At 35.2% G+C, this 20,488-nt stretch overlaps 1 protein-coding gene across 8 annotated transcripts in view; it reads right to left on the minus strand.

Annotated features, from left to right (window-relative positions):
• The window catches only part of AGTPBP1 (ATP/GTP binding protein 1), a 55,655-nt gene that overhangs the window by 14,171 nt on the left and 20,996 nt on the right, over positions 1 to 20,488 (minus strand). For 7 of the 8 annotated variants that reach the window (XR_003570878.1, XM_027880606.1, XM_027880628.1 and 4 more), the window contains 15 exons: positions 20,003 to 20,211; positions 19,387 to 19,564; positions 17,906 to 18,003; positions 16,893 to 17,009; positions 15,523 to 16,235; positions 11,946 to 12,029; positions 11,604 to 11,690; positions 11,367 to 11,515; positions 9,845 to 9,932; positions 8,979 to 9,123; positions 6,927 to 7,080; positions 6,010 to 6,190; positions 4,483 to 4,612; positions 4,002 to 4,133; positions 2,247 to 2,423 (listed from right to left, as the gene is read on the minus strand). Coding sequence is in view for 7 of the 8 variants with exons in the window: in XM_027880606.1 (XP_027736407.1) it covers positions 2,247 to 2,423; positions 4,002 to 4,133; positions 4,483 to 4,612; positions 6,010 to 6,190; positions 6,927 to 7,080; positions 8,979 to 9,123; positions 9,845 to 9,932; positions 11,367 to 11,515; positions 11,604 to 11,690; positions 11,946 to 12,029; positions 15,523 to 16,235; positions 16,893 to 17,009; positions 17,906 to 18,003; positions 19,387 to 19,564; positions 20,003 to 20,211 (2,642 nt within the window). In the remaining variant the exon portion in view is untranslated. Of the gene's footprint in view, positions 1 to 729; positions 941 to 2,246; positions 2,424 to 4,001; positions 4,134 to 4,482; positions 4,613 to 6,009; positions 6,191 to 6,926; positions 7,081 to 8,978; positions 9,124 to 9,844; positions 9,933 to 11,366; positions 11,516 to 11,603; positions 11,691 to 11,945; positions 12,030 to 15,522; positions 16,236 to 16,892; positions 17,010 to 17,905; positions 18,004 to 19,386; positions 19,565 to 20,002; positions 20,212 to 20,488 lie in introns of those variants that run through there. The other variant, XM_027880643.1, reaches the window with a different exon arrangement.

Genomic DNA, 20,488 nt, shown 5'->3' on the forward strand with positions numbered 1-20,488 from the left:
GACTCCATGCAACCAGTCAGAAAAAGACTGCTTCCAGAGATATTCTGTTACTAGAGATTCTAAATTCAGGTAAGAATTGCTAACTTCGATTCAACAGCTTCCTGGCAGGAAACAGTCTAGCATCACTATTGTCCAAGTAAAATGAAAGAATAAAAAGAAAAACTGATGTTCAGATATTATCCAGCTTTGGCAAAGACTCAGTATTTATTCACAAAGAACTGAATTGTTCAGTAATCCTCTTAGTGCTTTGAACAAAATTCAGCAATGATGCCAAACCAGAATAAGACTGCAAAAGTGCTTCAGACCTTTACACAGTCCAGTTCGTGTATCAGAGAGTCTGAACTCTCATGTCATTTGGGATGGGAAGCAGGAGGGGAAGGAATTTCTTCAGCTCAATTTCTGTTTTGAAATAACATGTTATAGGTCATTTAATTTATACCCCAAGTTTATTGACAGAGTTGCTGACTGCATTCCCTCCACAAAAAAACCCAAATAACAAAACCCCCCAAAAAACTCCCAAGCCAGAGCCTTTTCATCTCTTTCAGATTCTCATTGGAGAAATTCTGCTCTTCTCTTGTTCAGTCCAGTCAACTTGGCTTTTTAGACATATTCTCTTAGTAAGTCTGAGCATTATCCCAGTGAAGAAAAAGAATCTTCCTGTATGTTCATAGGATGACTAAGATCTCACAAACTGTTTTATTCCAAATAAAATGAATGGCAGAACAGCAATTTTATCTCATCACCTAGTTTACATTACACAGAGGAATACTCTTCCCTTTTCAGTAAATGATTCTTCCACAGAATTCAGTGATTTTTTTCCTTCATCAATGAAGAAGGGCTTTGGAGGTTTAAGCATCTTTAAAGTTTGTCCACAAAGCTCTTCACTTTTCTTAAGTACTTTCTATAGCAACACTGCATGAAATTCATGTTTAACAACATTCTTGAAATTTCAAAATAATCAAGTTGGATGAGTTATCTTTTTTTAAAGCTCCATAATGATGTCATCTGAAGAACAATGGAATATTCTGACAACAGCAGGAATGCTTCTGTATTAATTGACAAAATTTAGTACTTACAGACCTACCAAAATTCCTGCCAAAATTTCTGTCTTCCTGGTGTCTAGGGAGACAAGCACGGATGTTGGAGCATACATTAATATACTAAATATACCTTGTTCTAACTTTTTTTTGTTTCTGTCCCACGCTATCCTTAATCCCAGCCTTCTGATCTTCTTTCTGTCAAGCACCTTATTTCAGGCTTGTGATCATTTTCTTGATTAGCATTCCTAAGCTCTATTTTCAGGTAGATGAAACCAACTTCTTCCATGAATGCTGTCTACTATTGACACACTAAAAACAGGGTCACATTTTGTTTTCAAATACCCAGCCCTCTTAACATTTTTTGAGAAAATGAAAAGGAATTTTAAGTCAAGAACTCAAATAACTATGACGAGTTCAGAGATGATGTGCAATTTATAATGCTGGTAACCTGATATGGAAGTGTTTTGACTTATAAGCCTGTTTCTTCAGCTACATAGGAAAATTCTGTGAGGGACACTACTAAATACCTGCTGAAGAATCATGAACTGCCATGGCGAAGTCTGAAACTGCCACATATTAAGGAAATTTTTATTATAGTATTGGCATTGATTATTACCCAATCTTAATAATCTATTGGACAGAACAGTTCTGAGGTTTTTTAATTACATGCATACATGTTACAAGCAATGATTATTATTAATCTTGTTAGGGGGAGCCCCTGGTGGTCAAGTGGTTAAAGCGCGGCGCTGTCAACGCCGAGACCCGGGTTCGATTCCCGGTCAGGACACTCCCCGGGCAGATGGAGCTCGTTAGCCCGTAAGGCAATTCATCTACGTCCTGAGGACCTCGCTGCCACCGTCCAAGCTCACTTGGCCCTGGCAGATGAACCTCAGGATTAAAGGGTGGGCTCAGTTCCGCGCACACTGTGTCTCACCTAAAAAATCCAATGCGCAGGCTGGAAGGTGTAAAGACCTTCCCCGGTTCTTCGTTCGCGAAGACTGGCCACTACACTCTATCTTATTAAAACAGCCCATAAGCATATATATTGCAAGCTATGTAATTTCATCCTGCCATTAGCGTGCCCAGACCTTAGAAGGTTTTAGAAGTTAAAGCAAGCAAGCAAGCAAATGGAGTTATAGAATAAGATACCGACGCAAATTGAAGAAATTAAAAAGAAAGAAAAGTTTAACTGATATATCTTCTTACCTTATATTTGCCCTGGTCACATCCACATAATGTGCTTTCCATTGTGTAGCTCCTTTGTACTCCTATCTCTCTCCAGACAACAACTCGTGCTGTAGATTCCTTGGACTTTTCTACTACAAAGCTGCAGCTGCCCATGCAGAATGCTGGAGCAATCTGACTCAGGATCTTGGGGAGTGCCTGCAGGATAGCAGTTTGAAATTATTTCCTTTATAGAAGGAGGCAAGAGGGGGTCATGTAATCACAAAGTGTTATGAGAAAATTGTACTGCAGTTTGAATTAAAGTAACAAGAAAATAAATCTCCATATTGAGTTTTAAAAACAGTGTCTTCAGGTTTGCCTTTTCCTACTTAGTAAAATTCTTTTTTTTCAGCTTCAGTCGTTAAAATGGTTAGTCATGTGGGTAAGAATCAGGATACAAGAGAATTCTTCAACTGTTCATCTTCTCCCTAATTCACCAAGCTAAGCTTGCTTAAATTAAGTGTACCACACATTGTATAAAATTATTTAATTCAGTTTCAGACTGTTTCAACAATCCCATTTACAGACCTAATAAAAACAGTACTTTATTAATACATAAAATTAATTTGTATACAGCAAAGCACTAGGTGCATATTTAACTTTAAGAATGTGAATCAAAGTTCAGTATAACTGTTTACATGACAGCTTCAAGGAATGGTTATGCAAATATGTGCATTTGACTAATGCTAAATGACTATTCTTTTCAGCTTTTGTTTGTGTCAGTTAAGACAAAACACATGACTGCTTCAAATTTATTATTTCAGTAGTACACACACTGTTAGGAGTGTAACCTTGCCCAAACATTTCAGTCCACCTTTTTGAAATCAAAAGGCTTTTTTCCCCACAACTCTTGTGGACTGTTGTCTTCTGTGCAGTATACTAGTGCAGGCTGAAGTGACAAAACCCCATATAAATGTATTACAGCAGCAGACGTGAATGGCATTCGACTCAGCATCCAGGAAATCACACAAGAAAATCATGAAGTGATACATTTTGTTTTGTGTAAATGAGGGAGTAAAGAAAGCATCTGTACTCGATTACATTCATGGATGTATAACAAGCCTTTTATCACACATTCCCATGTTTTTCGAGCTTAACTCTGCATCTCCTCAAAAAACCCAGCGGGCCTGGATGCATTCAGGTTGCACGGCTTTGCGGTTGCCACAAGGCAGCAGCAGAGATTCACAGAAGAAACAGGTAACATGCAGTCCTCTAAGTTTTTGACATTTTTGAAAGTTTATATAATGCAGTGGATGCTTTTGTGGAAGTTGATTATGTATATTTAATTAGGGGCATATGCCTTATCTATAAATCTGTATAAGAGGAATCTTGCCTATTTCCATACACATAAATGAGTATTCCTCAGAACAATCCTGTATCTTTATTTTCTTGTTGCTAGAATATTGTTTGCCATGCTTAAATGACTATACGTTCATCCAGTAATTATGAATGCACAGAGGCATATTTTCCACCTATTGTCTCTAGTGGCAATATTAAACACACCAAAAAAAAGCACTTACTGGTACAAAGAAACAACAAAAAAAAATTAAGCACTCTGTGAAATATTTAAAGCTCTCAAAATAATTAAAAGTACACTCATAAACTAAAAGGAGATAATTTTAAATAAGTCTGCTTATGCTACAGAGTCATTATTTGCACAAGATATTATGAGGAAGTTATTTGAAAAGTATATTCCAAATCCATGCCCAATGAAAGAGGTACAAATGACAAACTTACCCTGTAGCCAGGGTCTTCCGTCAGGTCACAAGAGGCAGCATTAACACTCGTATGCCACATGGTCTCTTTGATGCTGCAGCCATACATAAATACATTCTTTTTACGAGAATGACCATGATAATCACAGTAGACCTACAATAAATCATTTGGCAAAATAAAACCAAGGCATATATAGTTAACATTTTATGAAAGTAATGGAAGGCAATTTTTTAAAATTATATTTGTACTGTAGGCAACACACTTCCTTGTATAATTAACTTGCATATTATGACAAAAAACATGGGATTCGTCTAAGGAAGGTTTAACCTTCTAACCTAGCCAATGTAACAGATTTACATCTACAGGTTTGCAGAAGACCAGTTCTCCAAGTCAAATTTAAGTGTGACATGGTTTACAAGACCACATTAAAGTGTTTAACTTATAGACTAGCTATACAGATAAAGTTAAAAAGGTTCAGAATTGCTTACACACACATACTTACCAGAGGTAAACGTTTTATAGCAGCCAAATATTGCAGTAACCCTTTAGCATGGTAAATAGTGGGATGCAGATCTGGATTTGGATTTTGCCACTGTCTGTTTAAATCTTCTCCACTTAAAGAGCAACGGTGGCTATTGCGGGGGGGTGGAAAAACGCATGATGTAGTCTGTATTATCATACTTTTAAATAAGCCTCCCCCCCACCTCAAGATATCCTCATCACCACTGCTTCTTTGGAAGGAGTCTGGCAAGAAACAAACTTCAATTTTCTAACATGCCATATAATAGCATTTTTAGTTTGGGGTGTTTTAAGTTATGTTACAGAGAAATTAAAATAAATTAGAAGTAGCTTCTTATGTTATATTGTTTATTTGCTGTTGAAACTGAAGGCTTGCAATTCTATTCAAATGCTAGTTCAAAATCAGTAATTTCAAATATAAGGTATATTTACAGTTTTGGTGTCTTGACTTCTGTAATTTAAAGACTAATGTCAACTAGAAATCTAATACGTGAAACACGAAATTGTTAGGAGACAAGGAGCTGTGAGAAAAACAAGAAAGAAAACAAACAAACAAAAAACCCAGCAAACAAAGATCATCTCCTCATTGTCAACTATCAGCAAGAACTTTTAAACTTGCAGAAATTCATGACTGTGTAGTCATCTTCACTACATATGCCTTTAGACTGTGTCTGCTGGGATATATTTCTTAACTGTCCCTGTATCCTGAATTATTTCATTACAGATGTTTTAGTATGTACATGTTCTTACATTTATAAAGACAGAGTTCTACTGAAATCCATAACTGGTTTTCTTTTTATTATTTTGTTCACTAAATCTTTAAAATATTACCCATAACTAGATGGGAAGAAACTGTGGATTCATCACAGCAAAATTTCCATTTCTTTTGAATCCCTGTAACCAAGTAAATGGAGATTTCTGAATGCTTACTCATAGCGGTTTCAAAAGGTTCTGAAATATCCCTTAAATCTATTAAGAAAAGTAGCAGTAAGTGAAATACTTAAAACTTAATCAAACCAGGATACTCTCCTACTCTTTCTCCTGAACACCTATTAACTTTCCATTTTTAACAACATTTGACAATAGCCAAAAAAAAATACTAATGTAAAAAGCTTTCTCAAGTACAAGGCTTTTTTTTTTTTTTTCATTAGGATTGGGAATTTGTTTAGCTTTTCCTAATGCCAGGTGTGGTCTCATATAACACTGTTACACATATCCGAGACTGCTGTCAGAGAGACAATTAAAATGTCATGTCAAATCACATAGCAATGATTATTATTCATAGAAAGCTAAAAATATTTTTTATAAAACCGAAATTCATGACACAATGCAACCACCTTTTAAAAGGTAAAAAAATGAAAAAGTCTGAGCAATATTGCAAGTGTTTGTTGGATTTTATCTCATTAAGTATTGCATTTGTATCTTTCCAGGATTACTTTATTCTTTTTTAAATAATGATGTAAAGAATTAGTAGTACAGGCTACGTATTTGTAAGTAAATGTATGCTTACTTTCCATTGATGACACCATCTGGATTGAGCATGGGAATAATTTTAAAAATATAAGATTCCCGTAAACACTGCGCATTTGGACTATTACTCATAAGGTATTCCAGTGTTCCCTTCATAACCCAGCTTGCATTAGTCTCTCCAGGATGTACACGTGCAGACAGGAAAACATAAGGACGATTCCCTAAAAGAAGTATGTATAGAAATTGCAAAATATGATTTAAGCTAAGTAAACAGTTTGTTAAATTGAAAAAAAGAGCTAATAGCCAGCTACATCTATTACAATGCAAAAACCCCAGTTTTTCTGATTTGAGTATTACTGAGTACAAGTATTATTGATAGAGCTTGTCACAATATTTTTTAAAGGACTGCTAATTATAGAACTATCACAGTGGAGCTTTAAATTCAATCAGATAATTATACAGTCATGACTAGTGGCACTTATGACAGGACTTTTTCCCAATAGCCAAGAAAAACACTGGGGTGGACAAACAAATCAAGAATGCTATTACAACTAAAGCTCACTTCACATCACAGTAGCTTATATATTGGCTTTAAGAAACATGTTTTGACAAGCAAACAACCTCAGCATTTGGAGAAAAAAGTTACTCATCAGGCACTCTTTTCCAAGAAGTGTTGTCTGCAAAATGTAACACACAAAAACACCTAGCAACAAAAATTTTAAATATATTAATATATACTCTTTATTTCCAAATATAAATAACTTTGACTATCACAAATAAATATTACTAAATAGATAGCAAATCTTGACTATTGATGCCTCTTAATCTCAATGAAGTTATTAACCTTATTTTACATTGCTGTTTTTACAATGCACAGCAGTTAATGCTAATGTTTTTTCTATAAATATCTTGGTTATCATTATTTTCAGATGATGATAAAGAGAAGCTCATACTTACTGAACTGACAGATATGTTCGTAGTAACTGGACTCTGGCATGGCTGTAATAGTGATTAATGGACAACTGTTGCCAGCCAGTGTCTCACAGAGAACATCTTGTCTAAAATATATCTGTTGAGGGTTGTGCATTGATTCCAGCTTCTGAAGATGCATCTTCATCCAAAAAATAATGAAAAAATACTTCAAATCCCTTGCAGTGACATGTGACAGCATACTTCAAGGTACTATTTAACAGATCTTTCTTTTTATTGTTCTAAACAATGCTCAAGTTTCCATCATAATTTTGACCATGAAGTATCATTCTCTGACTGATTGAATACTTCTCTTTATAAATTCTGATCTTCCAACTGATTCAAGAAGGATGAAGGCAGAGAGGGTACATTATTGTACACAGATGTTACTGTGAGGGTAAATGGAAGGTAAGAACCTCTGCTTCAATAAGGTTATCTGATAAGAGACCTTTCCACTGCAAAAAGTGATAACAAGTAAAGGAAGAATCAACAAACAGCAATGGAGAGCTGAGACAACAGAAACTAAAGCAAAGATCAAAGTCACCAGTCTCTCACTGACAGGCCATTAAGAACCTACAGACAAAGATTAGGAAGAGTCACCTGAGGAACAAGAAGGAAAGAAGAGAACCTGAGGATTAAGGAAATTCAAGAGGAGGGCTACAGTACCATACAAAAATCAGGCACCTTATCCCTGCAGGACGCTTTAGCTATCTCTCTCTCCTTAGCATGCAAGTGCTATGTAGAATAGTGCAAACAACAAAACAGGTGTAGGTGGGTTTGGGAGTGAACAAGTGTCTCAGTATCAGTAGCTGGAGAGGACACATCTCTTGGGAGCATCTTTGTGGATACCAGAGACTCTGTGTCCCATGCCCCAGCTGCTGTTGGAATCAAAGCAGACCCCAGCAGCCAGAGCTGTAGACACTGCAGGCACCCTTCAGTCAGTGGTATCAGCACTAAAAGTGTCTCAGAGCCAGTTACTGCACTGAGTAAAGGGTGTTGGTGTCCAGCCACTGAAGGAAGAACAGTGTGTCCCCAAAACACAGCTGGTGGTGTGATAAGGGCTAATTTCTCAGCGCCAGCACCTAGAATAGTAACATGGATTACAAGCCCACATGCCTGGTACCAACTGATAGAGGTGGAAGGCAAGCAATACATGTTTTCCCGACAGCAGGTGCGTAAGGGGAAGTGCATGTGCAATTTGCTAGCAAACTCCAAGGTGGACTACCCAGCCAGTATGCATACTGGTCCCAGGTCCAGGAAGGTGTATCAAGTGTGAGATTAGTGAGATTATCTTAATTATAGTAACTTCAGTTATCAAGAAGTAGATGTAGAACAGCAGGATACAAGTCATTTGACCCAAATTTGACTCAAACACAAATACTTCATCCAATTAGCACCAATGACAGAATGGGTAAGGTTGGAAGGGACAACAGTGAGTTACCTGGTCCAATCTCCCTCCTCAAAGAGGGCCATCCTAGAGCAAATGGCACAGAATTGTGTCCTGATGGTTCTTGAATATCCCCAGTGAAGGACATTCTACAACCTCTCTGGGTAGCATATTCCAGTGCAAAGTCACCTGCACAGTAGGGAAGTTCTTCCTCATATTAAGGAGGAACTCCCTGGGCATCAGTTTCTGCCTGTTGCCTCTTGTTCTGTTGCTTGCCACCACCGAGCAGAGCCTGGCTCTGTCCTCCTGACACCCTCCCTTCAGATGTTTACAGATATAATATATATTGATGAGTTGTCTTCTCTGTCATCTCTTCTTGGGCTGAAAAGACCCAGTTCCCTCAGATTTTCCTCGTAAAAGAAACGCTCCAGTTCCATAATCATATTTACGACTCCTGCAAAACCAATTTAGCCTGCAAGCATGAATTCTTTTTTTCCAGGGGCTGTTTTTTAGAACAACCTATACACTTTTCAGTCTAAACATTACCATTATGAAAATTTTCCATTTTAAGGAGCTTTTTAAATTTTATATAAAGAAACAAAAAGAATACACTCATAAATATTTATCTATGTAACATACCATAATCTTCTCACCTTTAAAGTTGAGTATGTATATGGATAATGGTAAGCAAAGTAGCACACATCATCTTTATGTTGGAAAGCCACTGTGAACGTAATTGTGTAATAGGATTTTCCTTTCTGACCTCCAGCAGCAATTGAACTTCTTGAAAAGTGATTCCTAAAGCAAAAATGAAGGTAGCATACAAATTAGAATAATTTTTTTCATACCACTTGTTATTTCTGAACACACGTTGTAAGTGTCAGAGGGATTTCTGCTGATTGTATTTCTCTTCTGTGTACATCCAGGTTTAATACACAGATTCCCACCAGCTGTAAAGATCCTATCTTACAGCAGTGATACACACACTCATCCACATTGGAAAAAGGTGAGCAAACAAAAACAAGTAACACAATAAAACAAACAAAACTAAACAAAAAAAAAAGTATGCAAATAGCTACCAACCTAGAAGGAATACTTATGGATATGCTGTACCATGTCATCCTGTGTGCCAGGATTGCTCTACACTGATTGCACCACAGATTACAGGAGGCTCATCACAAGGACCATGTATTAGTCAAAGTCACTAATTAGATTTCCAGTAAGCATGCATATATATATATATATATATATACATCCTTAAAAGCTTCTCTGAAACAGTGTGCAACTTCTGAGTAAAGTATAAAATATGAAGAGCTTAAATATTAGCAGTGTGCTTGCAAAATAAGACCCTGTATATTTCTATCATGTCTATTACTCTCCTTAGTAACTTGGGAAGAAAACTCTGTTCACAGCAGAATAATGCTATTATCAAATGCGGAAACAAATGTCTCTCCTCAAAAATTGTACCTCCTGCTAAACTTCTGTTAAGATTTGCTATATATTTGATTCACATACTTACTTATAGTAACAAATATCTGTCCCAACACGAGTCCAACATGGTCGAGAATTTAGTGCTTCTTGAACAGAATACATGAGGGGCTGCATTCCTGAGAGAAAATATGCATCTCACTTTAATGCTTAACATTAAACAGAAAGATCTGAGCAGTGATGGACCACATCAACACTTACATACCAGTCTACAAATTACCTATACTTATTTACTCACTATCATAGAGTATATTTTCATAAACGCCTGGGTATTGTATGCTCTTTCAACCAGATGGCAAAAGATTCCTGATTTTCAGAAAATAACAATTAAAGAAAAGAATCAGATCCATGGAAGACCGAAATGAAATATTTAAATGAAAGATGAGATTAGCATAAACAGAAATCTACAAAAAATCCTGGGTCCCAATCCATCCAACTCAAAAGAGTACAAAAACTGATACTATTATCCATTCACATAAATAACTGAAAAATAACTAAATTTTAGACAACTTTTTTAACAGTTGACTCTTCATGTATTTTTTTTTGATAGTATACTTAATTTGAATACTTAATATAAAGTAAAAGAGAAAAGAATACACAGTAATTGAACATCATTTACTGGTTAGGTAATTAGCCAACCCCATTGACTGATTTAGTCAACGTACTTAAAAAAACCAAAAGCAACTATCAAGTAAGTATACCCAACATAGAAGAAGATTTAAGATAATTGATGAGGATTAGTAAATAATTTAAAAGCATCTTATCACTGGTAAACTACCTGTGACTTGGTCACTGTGAACATATGTGTACGGCAAAGAAGAATACAATATTACTCTGTGCAAAGAGTTTGAATTTGGGGGGGGAGAAGGAATTTCTCTTCTTCCTTCTTAAAGGACAAGTTCCAGAATATATAGCAAGAAAAAAAGAAACTTCAGAAAACAAATGGGTTTAAGCTGAATAACACACATCCCCCATACACACTCCCAGAAAAGTGGAAGAAAGGCATATTCACTAAGCCAGTACTTTTAAATGAGGTACATGCATTAGCTAAAGATTGCTAAAGAAAGCTAAAGACTGCAAGGGTCACTTAGGAAGCCCAGCATTTCAAAGCAGACTTATTTTTCCATTCCATCAATAAGACAAAACTGTTTTAGAATGTCTCCACATACTTTTGCATCTGAAAATATACCTCTATGCAGAAATAGACTTATGATATCATTCTTCCTGACCTCTGTCAATCAACAGGCTTTGGTGTTCTCCACCTCACCCAATGATCTTGGATCACTTTTAATTGCACCAGTAAATTTCTTCCACTTTGGCCTCACTTAACAACAAAACTTCACTTTAAAAACTGGTAGCTCATGGTTTAAGACACATTTTTAGTTTTTAACTGAAGCTGTCAAAACATCTTCTAGCAATACTATTAAAATAAACCATGTAAACTGACAACATGAATACTAATGATCCTGTGGAGAAGGGAAGGAAACAGCTGAGATGTCTAGCACAGATATTTTTTAAGTATTTCTTTTCGAAGTATGGGAAATGTATCTTACCGTAGTTAAACTGACTGTTTGACTTTTCACAGTTGATGATGTTAAACCGGTAACCAATGCCTGTTTTCATTCCACTGACTTCAAAGTAAAACCATTGATGATAATGATTGCTATTTATATCCGAATTCAGAATTAGATCATACTCATTTCTGAAGATTAAAAAAATAAATCAATCTTTCTTTTAAGAAGCAGAAATAGTACGCCTAAAGTATGAAAAGAAGAGTTGAAATATCTTACTTTCTGATCTGAATAACTTTGCGCAGATTTCCAGATTCAAATTTGGAATTAAACTTCAAAACATCTGCTTCCTCTGGTACTGAACAACTATGAGTAGAAAAAGGGACCAAAATTAATAAAACAAACTTAACTAAAACAAATTCATTTCTTTTAGTACTGACTTGGTAGTTCAGAAACTACTTTGAATCTTCCTCTAAATACAGCCTGGATAGCAGAAACACTGTTACATCAGATAAAATTTTCAATGAAATCTGCTTTAAATATTGCAAATCATATCACAGAGTAAGTAGAATAGGCTTAGAGTATGAGTCAAATATTCTTTTCAGAAAGGTAAATACTTACCTTAAATTATCAAGGTCATACACAACTCTGTCTATAATGTCGTTTTGATAAATCAGCCTTTCAATATCTTGAGAGATTTTTGTCCTAAAATAAAAAGCAAAGTTTTCATTCAAATTTTCACATACTCTTCTCAATTACAAATGAGGAATTAACTCATATAGGAATGAAAACTAACAAAGTTGACATGAAGATAGTGGTATAGTTCAGAGAGATCTCAGCCTCACTTATGTGTACTTAGGTTTAAACACCTGCATTCACAGCTGACTGCATCCAATATTTATATGTGAGGAAACTAAGTTTTCATGCAGACAACCCACTGGGTTTTATCTTATGGAAAAAAAATGCAGTTTCATACTTGATAATAGAAGCAGGAATTACTCAGACATTACTTATGTTAATGCTTTAATCCAGGACAACACTTGATAACATTAGTAACTTATATGAGTCCTACCATAACCAAAATTAAGGAGTTTTAGAGAGTAGGTCGTACAGTGAGTGTGTTAGTGAACTAGCTTTTCACCTCTGGAGATCTAGGTTCATTTATCGACTAGGTAACAAATAAAAATTAATTTGGTGATGTCAGCCAAATGGCAGGTATATGCTTATCCAGATCATAAAACCATTGCACAACTGGCAGTATCTAGGTCCTGGTTTGGAAAAGTAAGAATGTGTTGCAGTTCAAGAATGAAATATAGTGGCAGAGCTGTGTGGAAAAGCTTGCACAGCACCTGCAATAAGAAGAAAAGGAGGCAGATTAACAATGAAGAATACAGAAACAGAGCAGTAAAGTACATTCATGCTGGAAATTCTCAATTTAATTAAAATAAATACTGTTAACAAATGAGAAAGAGAAGGTAAGAGTACAACTCTAGCACCTCTTTTTAAGTTTAAACTGGAAAATTTAAATTTCTGGAAAAGAAAACAATTCACAAGTCCAGTGTACTGACAAAATTGTGACGAGGTTGACTCACCACAATCTGAACAGGTTCAGCTCACGATAGAACTACAGATTTTTCATCTTGCACTTGATCTTACAGAACTCTTCAGATCTAGGCATGCCTCAGCTCTAAAAGGTCATAACACTTCCTATCATCACAGGAGTTTTGCCAAGACAAAACTCCATCAAAGAAAATCCGTAATAAATACTGTATAAATAGTAACGGCATTCAAATACCATTATAAGGATCAATGTGTATATGAAAGGAAAGAAAAAACAGTATTCAAGTTGCACACTAAAAGGAAAAGGAGTAGTAGACATTTTCAGGTTCCAAAAAAGCCAAGATAAGCCATTTCAAGGTAATTAAAAAAAAAACAATCTAGAACCAACACTGTTGATGTGACCTGTGTTCTTACAGACTAGTCCTTTGTGGATCCTGATGATTAGAAAATACTAAAGTGTACAGAAACAAACAAACAAACAACCTAAATTTTTAAGGAATGGAAGAAAAAAAGTAGGAATTTAACCCCAAATTTATAGGGTATTGAACTATATCATAATTTTCTTCTCTAAAACATAGAGTGACATAAAATACTTCAGTTGTTATCAATTTCATTTTTCCAAACAATAATAATTTGGTGAGACATTTGGTGATAATTACATGCTACTGAACTTAAAAGTACTCCAAAACAAAAATTCAAAACCATTTAATCTCCCAGCAAAATGCAAGACTAAAAAAAATCCCCAAGCCCACACCATGTTGCTCTAATAAAAGTATGAAGAAAACCCACTCAATCACACCTTAGACCCACCATGTTTTCTTAATTACACAGATGGATTAAAGCAACCATTAGTTTTCTAAAGAAGACTTAGCTCATTAGTAGAACTAACTGTTTAGATTAAGGGAATCAAATCCCACTGAATGTCAAAAGAGCTTGGACACAGCTTTGTAGAAGACTTCAAAGTTTTTCCATTCCCCTACCAAACTCATTTTTACCACTTTCCTAAAAAATATTAATTCCTAAGAAGATTAAGCCCTTTTTAAACAGGTTCCCTTCTCAGAAGTTTGTTATGGTGAAGTAACAAGACTTGAGTAATTCGTAGAAAACTGAATTCTTAAAACAGTGTATCTTAAAAATGTGATGTAGGATTTTTGATTCAAGGTTAGCAATATTATCTGATATTTCATTCTTGTTTCAGAGAAGACCTAAAGAAGTTACTTTCAACATACAAAATATAACAAAATCAAAATATTTTAAAGTTAAAATATACCCTGAAATTATCTTTATGTTCTACAAATCAGCTTTATGTATAACCACACAAGGTTTGTAATTACAGTTCTTTATATCTAAGAACAAACACTGGAATGACAAATTGTATCTGACTTCACTCAGTTTTATTCAGGAAATTTCAAAATAATTAATTAGTACAAAAACAAAAACGACGATTTGCAAGATTTTCTTACAATGCAGTTCTTAGGTGATTCCTGACTAGACTATCTCCCTTCTAATCAGCTGAATCTATCTAATAAAGACCTTACAGGGAAGATTCTCTTCCTTCAACATTGAACGGTATATTCATTATGTCATTAGTTTTCAGCACTTGTTCATTTCACTGGCAAGATCACTGTTTTATGATATGTATGAAACAGTTAAAGGATTTTAATTATACTACCTAAACACACTTAATCTCTTAATAATTTTAATATCTAAACGCAAACATGAAGAATCTCATTAAGTTGGTTATAGTTACAAATATAAAGTCAAAGGCATTCAGCCTCATAATTAGGCAGGTGGCAAGGTCTCATATTGTATGTTCTGCTAACATGCTCATTTGTGTACAGTAACTTACTACGTATATGAGCCAACTCTTCACACCACCTCTGTAAATTATTCTTAAGAGTCTCATCAGTCTTCATCACTCCTCATCTTCTCAGAGAAGAAACAAATGGGTGTGTTGATGTGTTGTTTTTTGTTGGTTTGCTTTATCTTTCCCTCTGTGTTTATTGTGCGCTAAACTGCATTTTCAGCACTTGTTACCTCTAAATTCTGTTATACTACAAACACCAAAACCAAACACTTCAGTGTATTAATTTTTTAACTTTCTCCACTACTTTTCCTGAAAGATAGCTTTTTAGCACAGCAGAGAGAAGAGCTGAAGCATCTTCAAACTATTAAAGATGCTGAAGCATCTTCGAAGTCTTTGCTAAGACGTTGAGGAGCATTCAGCTGGGGATTTTTTTGTTTGTTTGGTGGTATTTTTCTGTGGGTTGGTTTATTTTTTTTGCAAACCGCAAAATTTAAATGGGAGATGGTGGGAAGGTAGAAAGGGAACATATAAATTAAAGTAATTAAACTTCAGTATTTAGAAACTGAATTACAGAGTTAGCAATTACAGATCAGATTGTGTTCTTCTCTATGGTTCTGCACAGATCAATACCTACTCGCCTACCTTCAAACTGCTTTTCACTGAAAATAGTTTTAGATGCCAAAGTGAACTGTGCAATATGGCTTGGTAACCACAGAATCACAGGTCAGGGTTGAACAAGACCTCTGGAGATCATCTAGTTAATCTTATCCTAGAAAACTGTTCTTCAAGGGAACAATAACAAAAACAACAAAAATTAGTATGGTAACTCACCTCTGTACCCCATATGGTCTTTCCAGAATAGGTTCCTTAAATGGGGGTGGAATATGGCCAAAATAATCTGGATAGGCCACTTCTGAATATTCCGGAATAGATTTTGTCGTTTTTACCATTTCAATATAAAGATCACAGTCGTGAACTGATGATACATCGGAAACCTCAAGCATGACTTGTTCCCCTGATGAACTAGATCTGGAATCCTCTTCCTCCTCTGAATCCACTCCAGTGCAGCACAGTTTTCCCAGCTGGACAGATGATCCTTCAAATAGGCTACTTCCACAGGGTGAGACATGTTCACAAGGTTTGCTGCAAGCAAGTGTGGTAAGGCTAGCTTTGCTTTCCTTCTTTACTACACACCCTGGACCATAATACTGATCATTTTTCGCACTGTTCTGCAGACTGATTCTGTCTAAGCCTTTTACAATTTCTTGGCTAAGACACTGGCATGATGAAAACACGTTTCTTTGATCATTTTGCTGATGTGAACTACTGTCTTTCATACCATCTTTCTTTGGTAGTTCCAGAAAGACTGGCCTTCTATTATATTCCTCTGTCAATAAAGGATTGCTTTCCTTCAAAGCAATCCCTTTTGCTGATTGGTTTCCTTCAGCAGGGTGCTCCTCGCTGGCTGTAGGAACAACAATAGGTCCACTCAGATTTGCATCAGGTACAAAAGGCTTTGGTTCCTTGGAAACTAAGTCCCATTCCTTAAAAAATAAAGTTGAAAAAATTATTAACAAAAAACCAAACATTTCCTAAATTCTGTTTACATTATAAATATTTCTCTTTCCTTGTTCCTGAGGTTTTTGAATAATCCAAAAGAAATGTAATTTAAAAGATAACAGTTATTATGTTATAAGCTGTCATAGCAATTAAGGTTAACCTTTTACAAGACCAAAGCTTTAAAGCCATAACCAAGTAGTTCATCAATAACAAAGTATCAAGTCAATGCAATTGACCCAGATATTTTAACCTATTTTAAATATGTTAATGTACCTATTTTAAATAGGTGCACAGCATTAAGGAAATACCTAATACAGTGATTCTCTCTCAGAAATCTCATGTCCTTTCTTACTATTTTATTTCTGCCATGGCCAATAATTAAACATCAGAAAACAGTTTTGCTTACATCTGCTCACAGTTCCCTTCTCAGTCAAAACAAAGTAATCATAACATTTAACTAAGTTACTTAGTATATAGCACTCTCATATGTAAATCTAGAACTGCAGACCCATGTTTCTTGACTAGAGGAATTATCCATCAAAAAAAGAACATCAAAGCATATTCCAGAGTCAACCTAATAAGAAATGTCATAATAATGTCATAATGACATAATAAGAAATGTCCTGGGAATCATACTTTACCTGAAAGTTTTCCGAAAGTTCTGGGAAAAACTGCTCATACATTTTCAGTTCTTCTATGGGTCTTCCCAATTCCTGTCTAGGTTTCAGTTTATTAATATCAGTCTCAATATCATCATTCTGAAAGATCACCAGAACAAATTAATCTTGCATCCAGAATAAATGAACTTCTAAAACATTAATCTAAAACGTTCACCTTTTATACCTGACACAGCCATGCTTTAAAAGCTGAATACCCTTATTTAAAAATTAGCTGAACTGCAGCTTTCCCCAGGAAGATTTAAGCAGCTCAGTTGTATTAGTATACCTAAGTCTCTGTTTCAACAGAAATACTAAAACATCTCAATTTTCTTGCTTTTACACAAATTCATTATACACAGATATCAGAATACACTTTACATGAGATCTGTGCATATTTTAACTGTTGCAGCTTGGAATGTGGAGACTGCAGTGACAAAGCAATACTGCTTCTGTAGAAGCCATTCTCTTCATCAGAGCTCATCAGATCCTTCAATGAAAGTTGTTTATCCAGTCCATGGATAGATAATTCAATTAACTTCTAAATATCTGTAATATAAAAATACTAAATAAGGCAGGTCTGACCAAACATCCATCCATGTTCTGAGTGGCAGGTGGAACAGGACAATAACTTCCTAAAGTGGTACAGCAGTGAAAGATCTGAAATGTACCTCTGCAGCTGGCTGAACTTATTACCTTGCTGAAACACTTCACTGGATTGATCTAGTCAATCCCAGTCCAGAATTATCAAAAAAGTTACAGCAGCTCCTACATACTGAGCAGCTTATGTAGGAAAAGTAGGCCGAGAGAAATACAAGTGGGGAACAGAATGCTGCCAAAGAGTTTGCAGTTCTGTTCCACTATACTCCAGATACATTAAGTGTGAAGCAGATTTTGATAAAAATCTTGAAGTCATCTGAACAAGAAAGGTTGACATTTCCAAGCAGCACCCACTTTAAGTTTTAGGAGCTTTTTTAATTAATTTTGTTTCTACCAACCTTAAAATGTTGGTCTTTGTCATCATCATTTTCAGTTTCAATTTCTGATTCTGTTTCAGCATCATCGTTATCATCACTTTCATCTACAACATCATCCACTACAATACAGAAGGGTTTGGTAAGGCAGATTATACATTTAATGCAACACACAAGTTCAAAGAAGAACTTCTCTGTTCTGGGTTTATTCTCTTTTTCACTTACCACTTGAAAAAAAATGTGAAGACAAACTCATTAACTAGCCCTGTTTGTTATGTTTTTGTTATGTTTTCTTAAAAAGAGTTTCCCATGCAGGAAATTTTTTGATCATCAATAAAAGGCTCACTCAGAAGTTGACACATTATACTGATTTTCTAGTGTATTCAGAAAAACTACATGTACTGCTTTTACAATACTGCCCATACAAGACTGTACTTTTAAAAAACACAGACCTCTACCCACCTATTTCCTTAGGTTGTTCTCTTCTTTTTATGGAAGATAACAAACCCACTTAAAAAAACATCAGTAGTTCACTTCACCAGATTAGGAAGTTTCTAAATAGGTATTATAGAGTACCAAACACACTGTATTAAGTGGACATTTAATTTCTGTGGATTTTGAAACACACTTCTTGATCTATTTTATACAGTGAAGACAAAACTTAAGTTTTGTCTCCTTACTCCTGGAGTGAGGCTAACACATTTAAACTTCAATAGGATAGCTTACTTCTTTCAGACTCTGATGACGCTTTGTTTCACGAGACACTATGAATAAGAAGATATTATTAAGTCTGACTTTGCCTCTTCATTTTAGAGTAACTTCTGACAGCAACTTCATTAGTTGCCTACCCAGGTCTGAAGCTGCTTCACCATATCTGCATACGCATTAAACATTAACTCTCTGAAAATAATGACAAGTGCTCACAACAGGCTGAATCTATTTCCTACAAAGCACCATACAAATGCTTTGCAGACAAGTGTTTTCTAAGAGACTGCAACAGTCCAAGAAAGCAGCTCTACTTTTTCATCATGCAAATGAAGGAAAAACCACAATAATTTAAAAAAGCCAATGCTTCAAGTGGCACATGCTAATATAAATTCACCACACCCTGGGGTATCAGGGTAACACAGAAAGAAAGGAATACATGCTCCTGTAAAGCAGGATGTACACTACATCACGTTTCACACAGCAGTATGTATATGATAAGTGAGTTAAAAGGAAAGACCATTTAAGTTTGTATACAGCCTCTTCTTTACACTTTGGAGTTTGATGAACATCACCTTTTAGCTGCTGTTTTCTTTTTTATTTTATAACCACAGGTATAGACAAAATTTTCATCACTTAAAATTAGAAACTGGTGCTACACACTAACAGTCACAGACCCTTTGCTGGTTAAGAAGAGCATCAAAGTCCAAGTTTTAGTGCAGAATACAAATAACTGCAACTGATTCCACTCTACATAAAGCAGCAAAAGACATACTCAGAGTATTACAAAATTACTATACCATCAGGAGGCAAACTGTACAGCTGAGCCACAGGACCACTGGCAGGAATAACTGGGAGTTGGAAATGGAAAGCACTTTTAATAGTTGGTAAAGGAAGACGATTTTTAGGAAAACATTTTCTCATTATTAGGCTGGATGTGTTGACAAGAGGATCAAGAGTTCTTACTGCAAGGCACTCCTATTAACAGGAAAATAACAAAAAGTATTTATCAAACTAATAGTTACTCTATTAATAAATTCTAGAAATCTATATTTTGTTTACAAAAAAATTGCTAATGTCTCCTTTGAAGGCCAGAAAAACTTCTACCAACTCATATTCACACCTTTTTAAAAATCCAAACTTCAAAATTAAAGGCATTTTTTTGCCTCATCTTTTTTTAAATTAAGTTCAACCATTCTTTCCAGAGACAGCCACAGCAAAATAACAGCAAATACTAATTTAATTATGTACTCTTTCATTCTCTTTCAGGCTGCTACAGAAAATAATGCTTACTTCCATAATCAGGACTGATCACGAATCTCATAAAAGAAACATGACGAACTTGAGGTCGGGATCTTTTTAAAGCTAGAGAAAAAAACAGCAACAAAAAAAAAAAAACAACCATGACACACTTACTTGTGAAGTGTTGTAAAGAATTTTCATCCCATTGGCATCAATGAATGCTTTTCTTCCCAGTTTGATGTTTGTAACACTTTTAATGCACTGCAAAACTCCTTTACGTATCAGCATGTATCTGTGACGACTATCATGACGGTGCCAATCAACATATATCGTTAAAAGCACCTGCACATATCCTCTGTCTACCGCTCTCCTGGCATTTGTTTCTTTAAAAAAAAAAAAAGGTAGGAAAGAAAATTAGAAATTGACCAAATTACTTCAGTATTACTTTCAAATTAATGTTTAAATTTCTCTTTTTACCCAAGTGAGTTGTTTTATTTTAAGTAGTATTTTAGCCATACTTAGCAGAGTTTTACATCAACCTAAACAGAAATGTCTGAAGAACTGAGATCAGTAGTCTAAACCTCATTCTTAAAATAATATTGCATGTAATTTTCATGGTTCACCAGAAGAGTGTGCATTACACTTAAAGGTAATGGTAAA

This window comes from Empidonax traillii, unplaced genomic scaffold (genome assembly GCF_003031625.1).
Source record: "Empidonax traillii isolate 1590-97213 ecotype Southwest subspecies unplaced genomic scaffold, ASM303162v1 scaffold6:size4315531, whole genome shotgun sequence".
NCBI classification, from domain to species: Eukaryota; Metazoa; Chordata; class Aves; order Passeriformes; family Tyrannidae; genus Empidonax; species Empidonax traillii.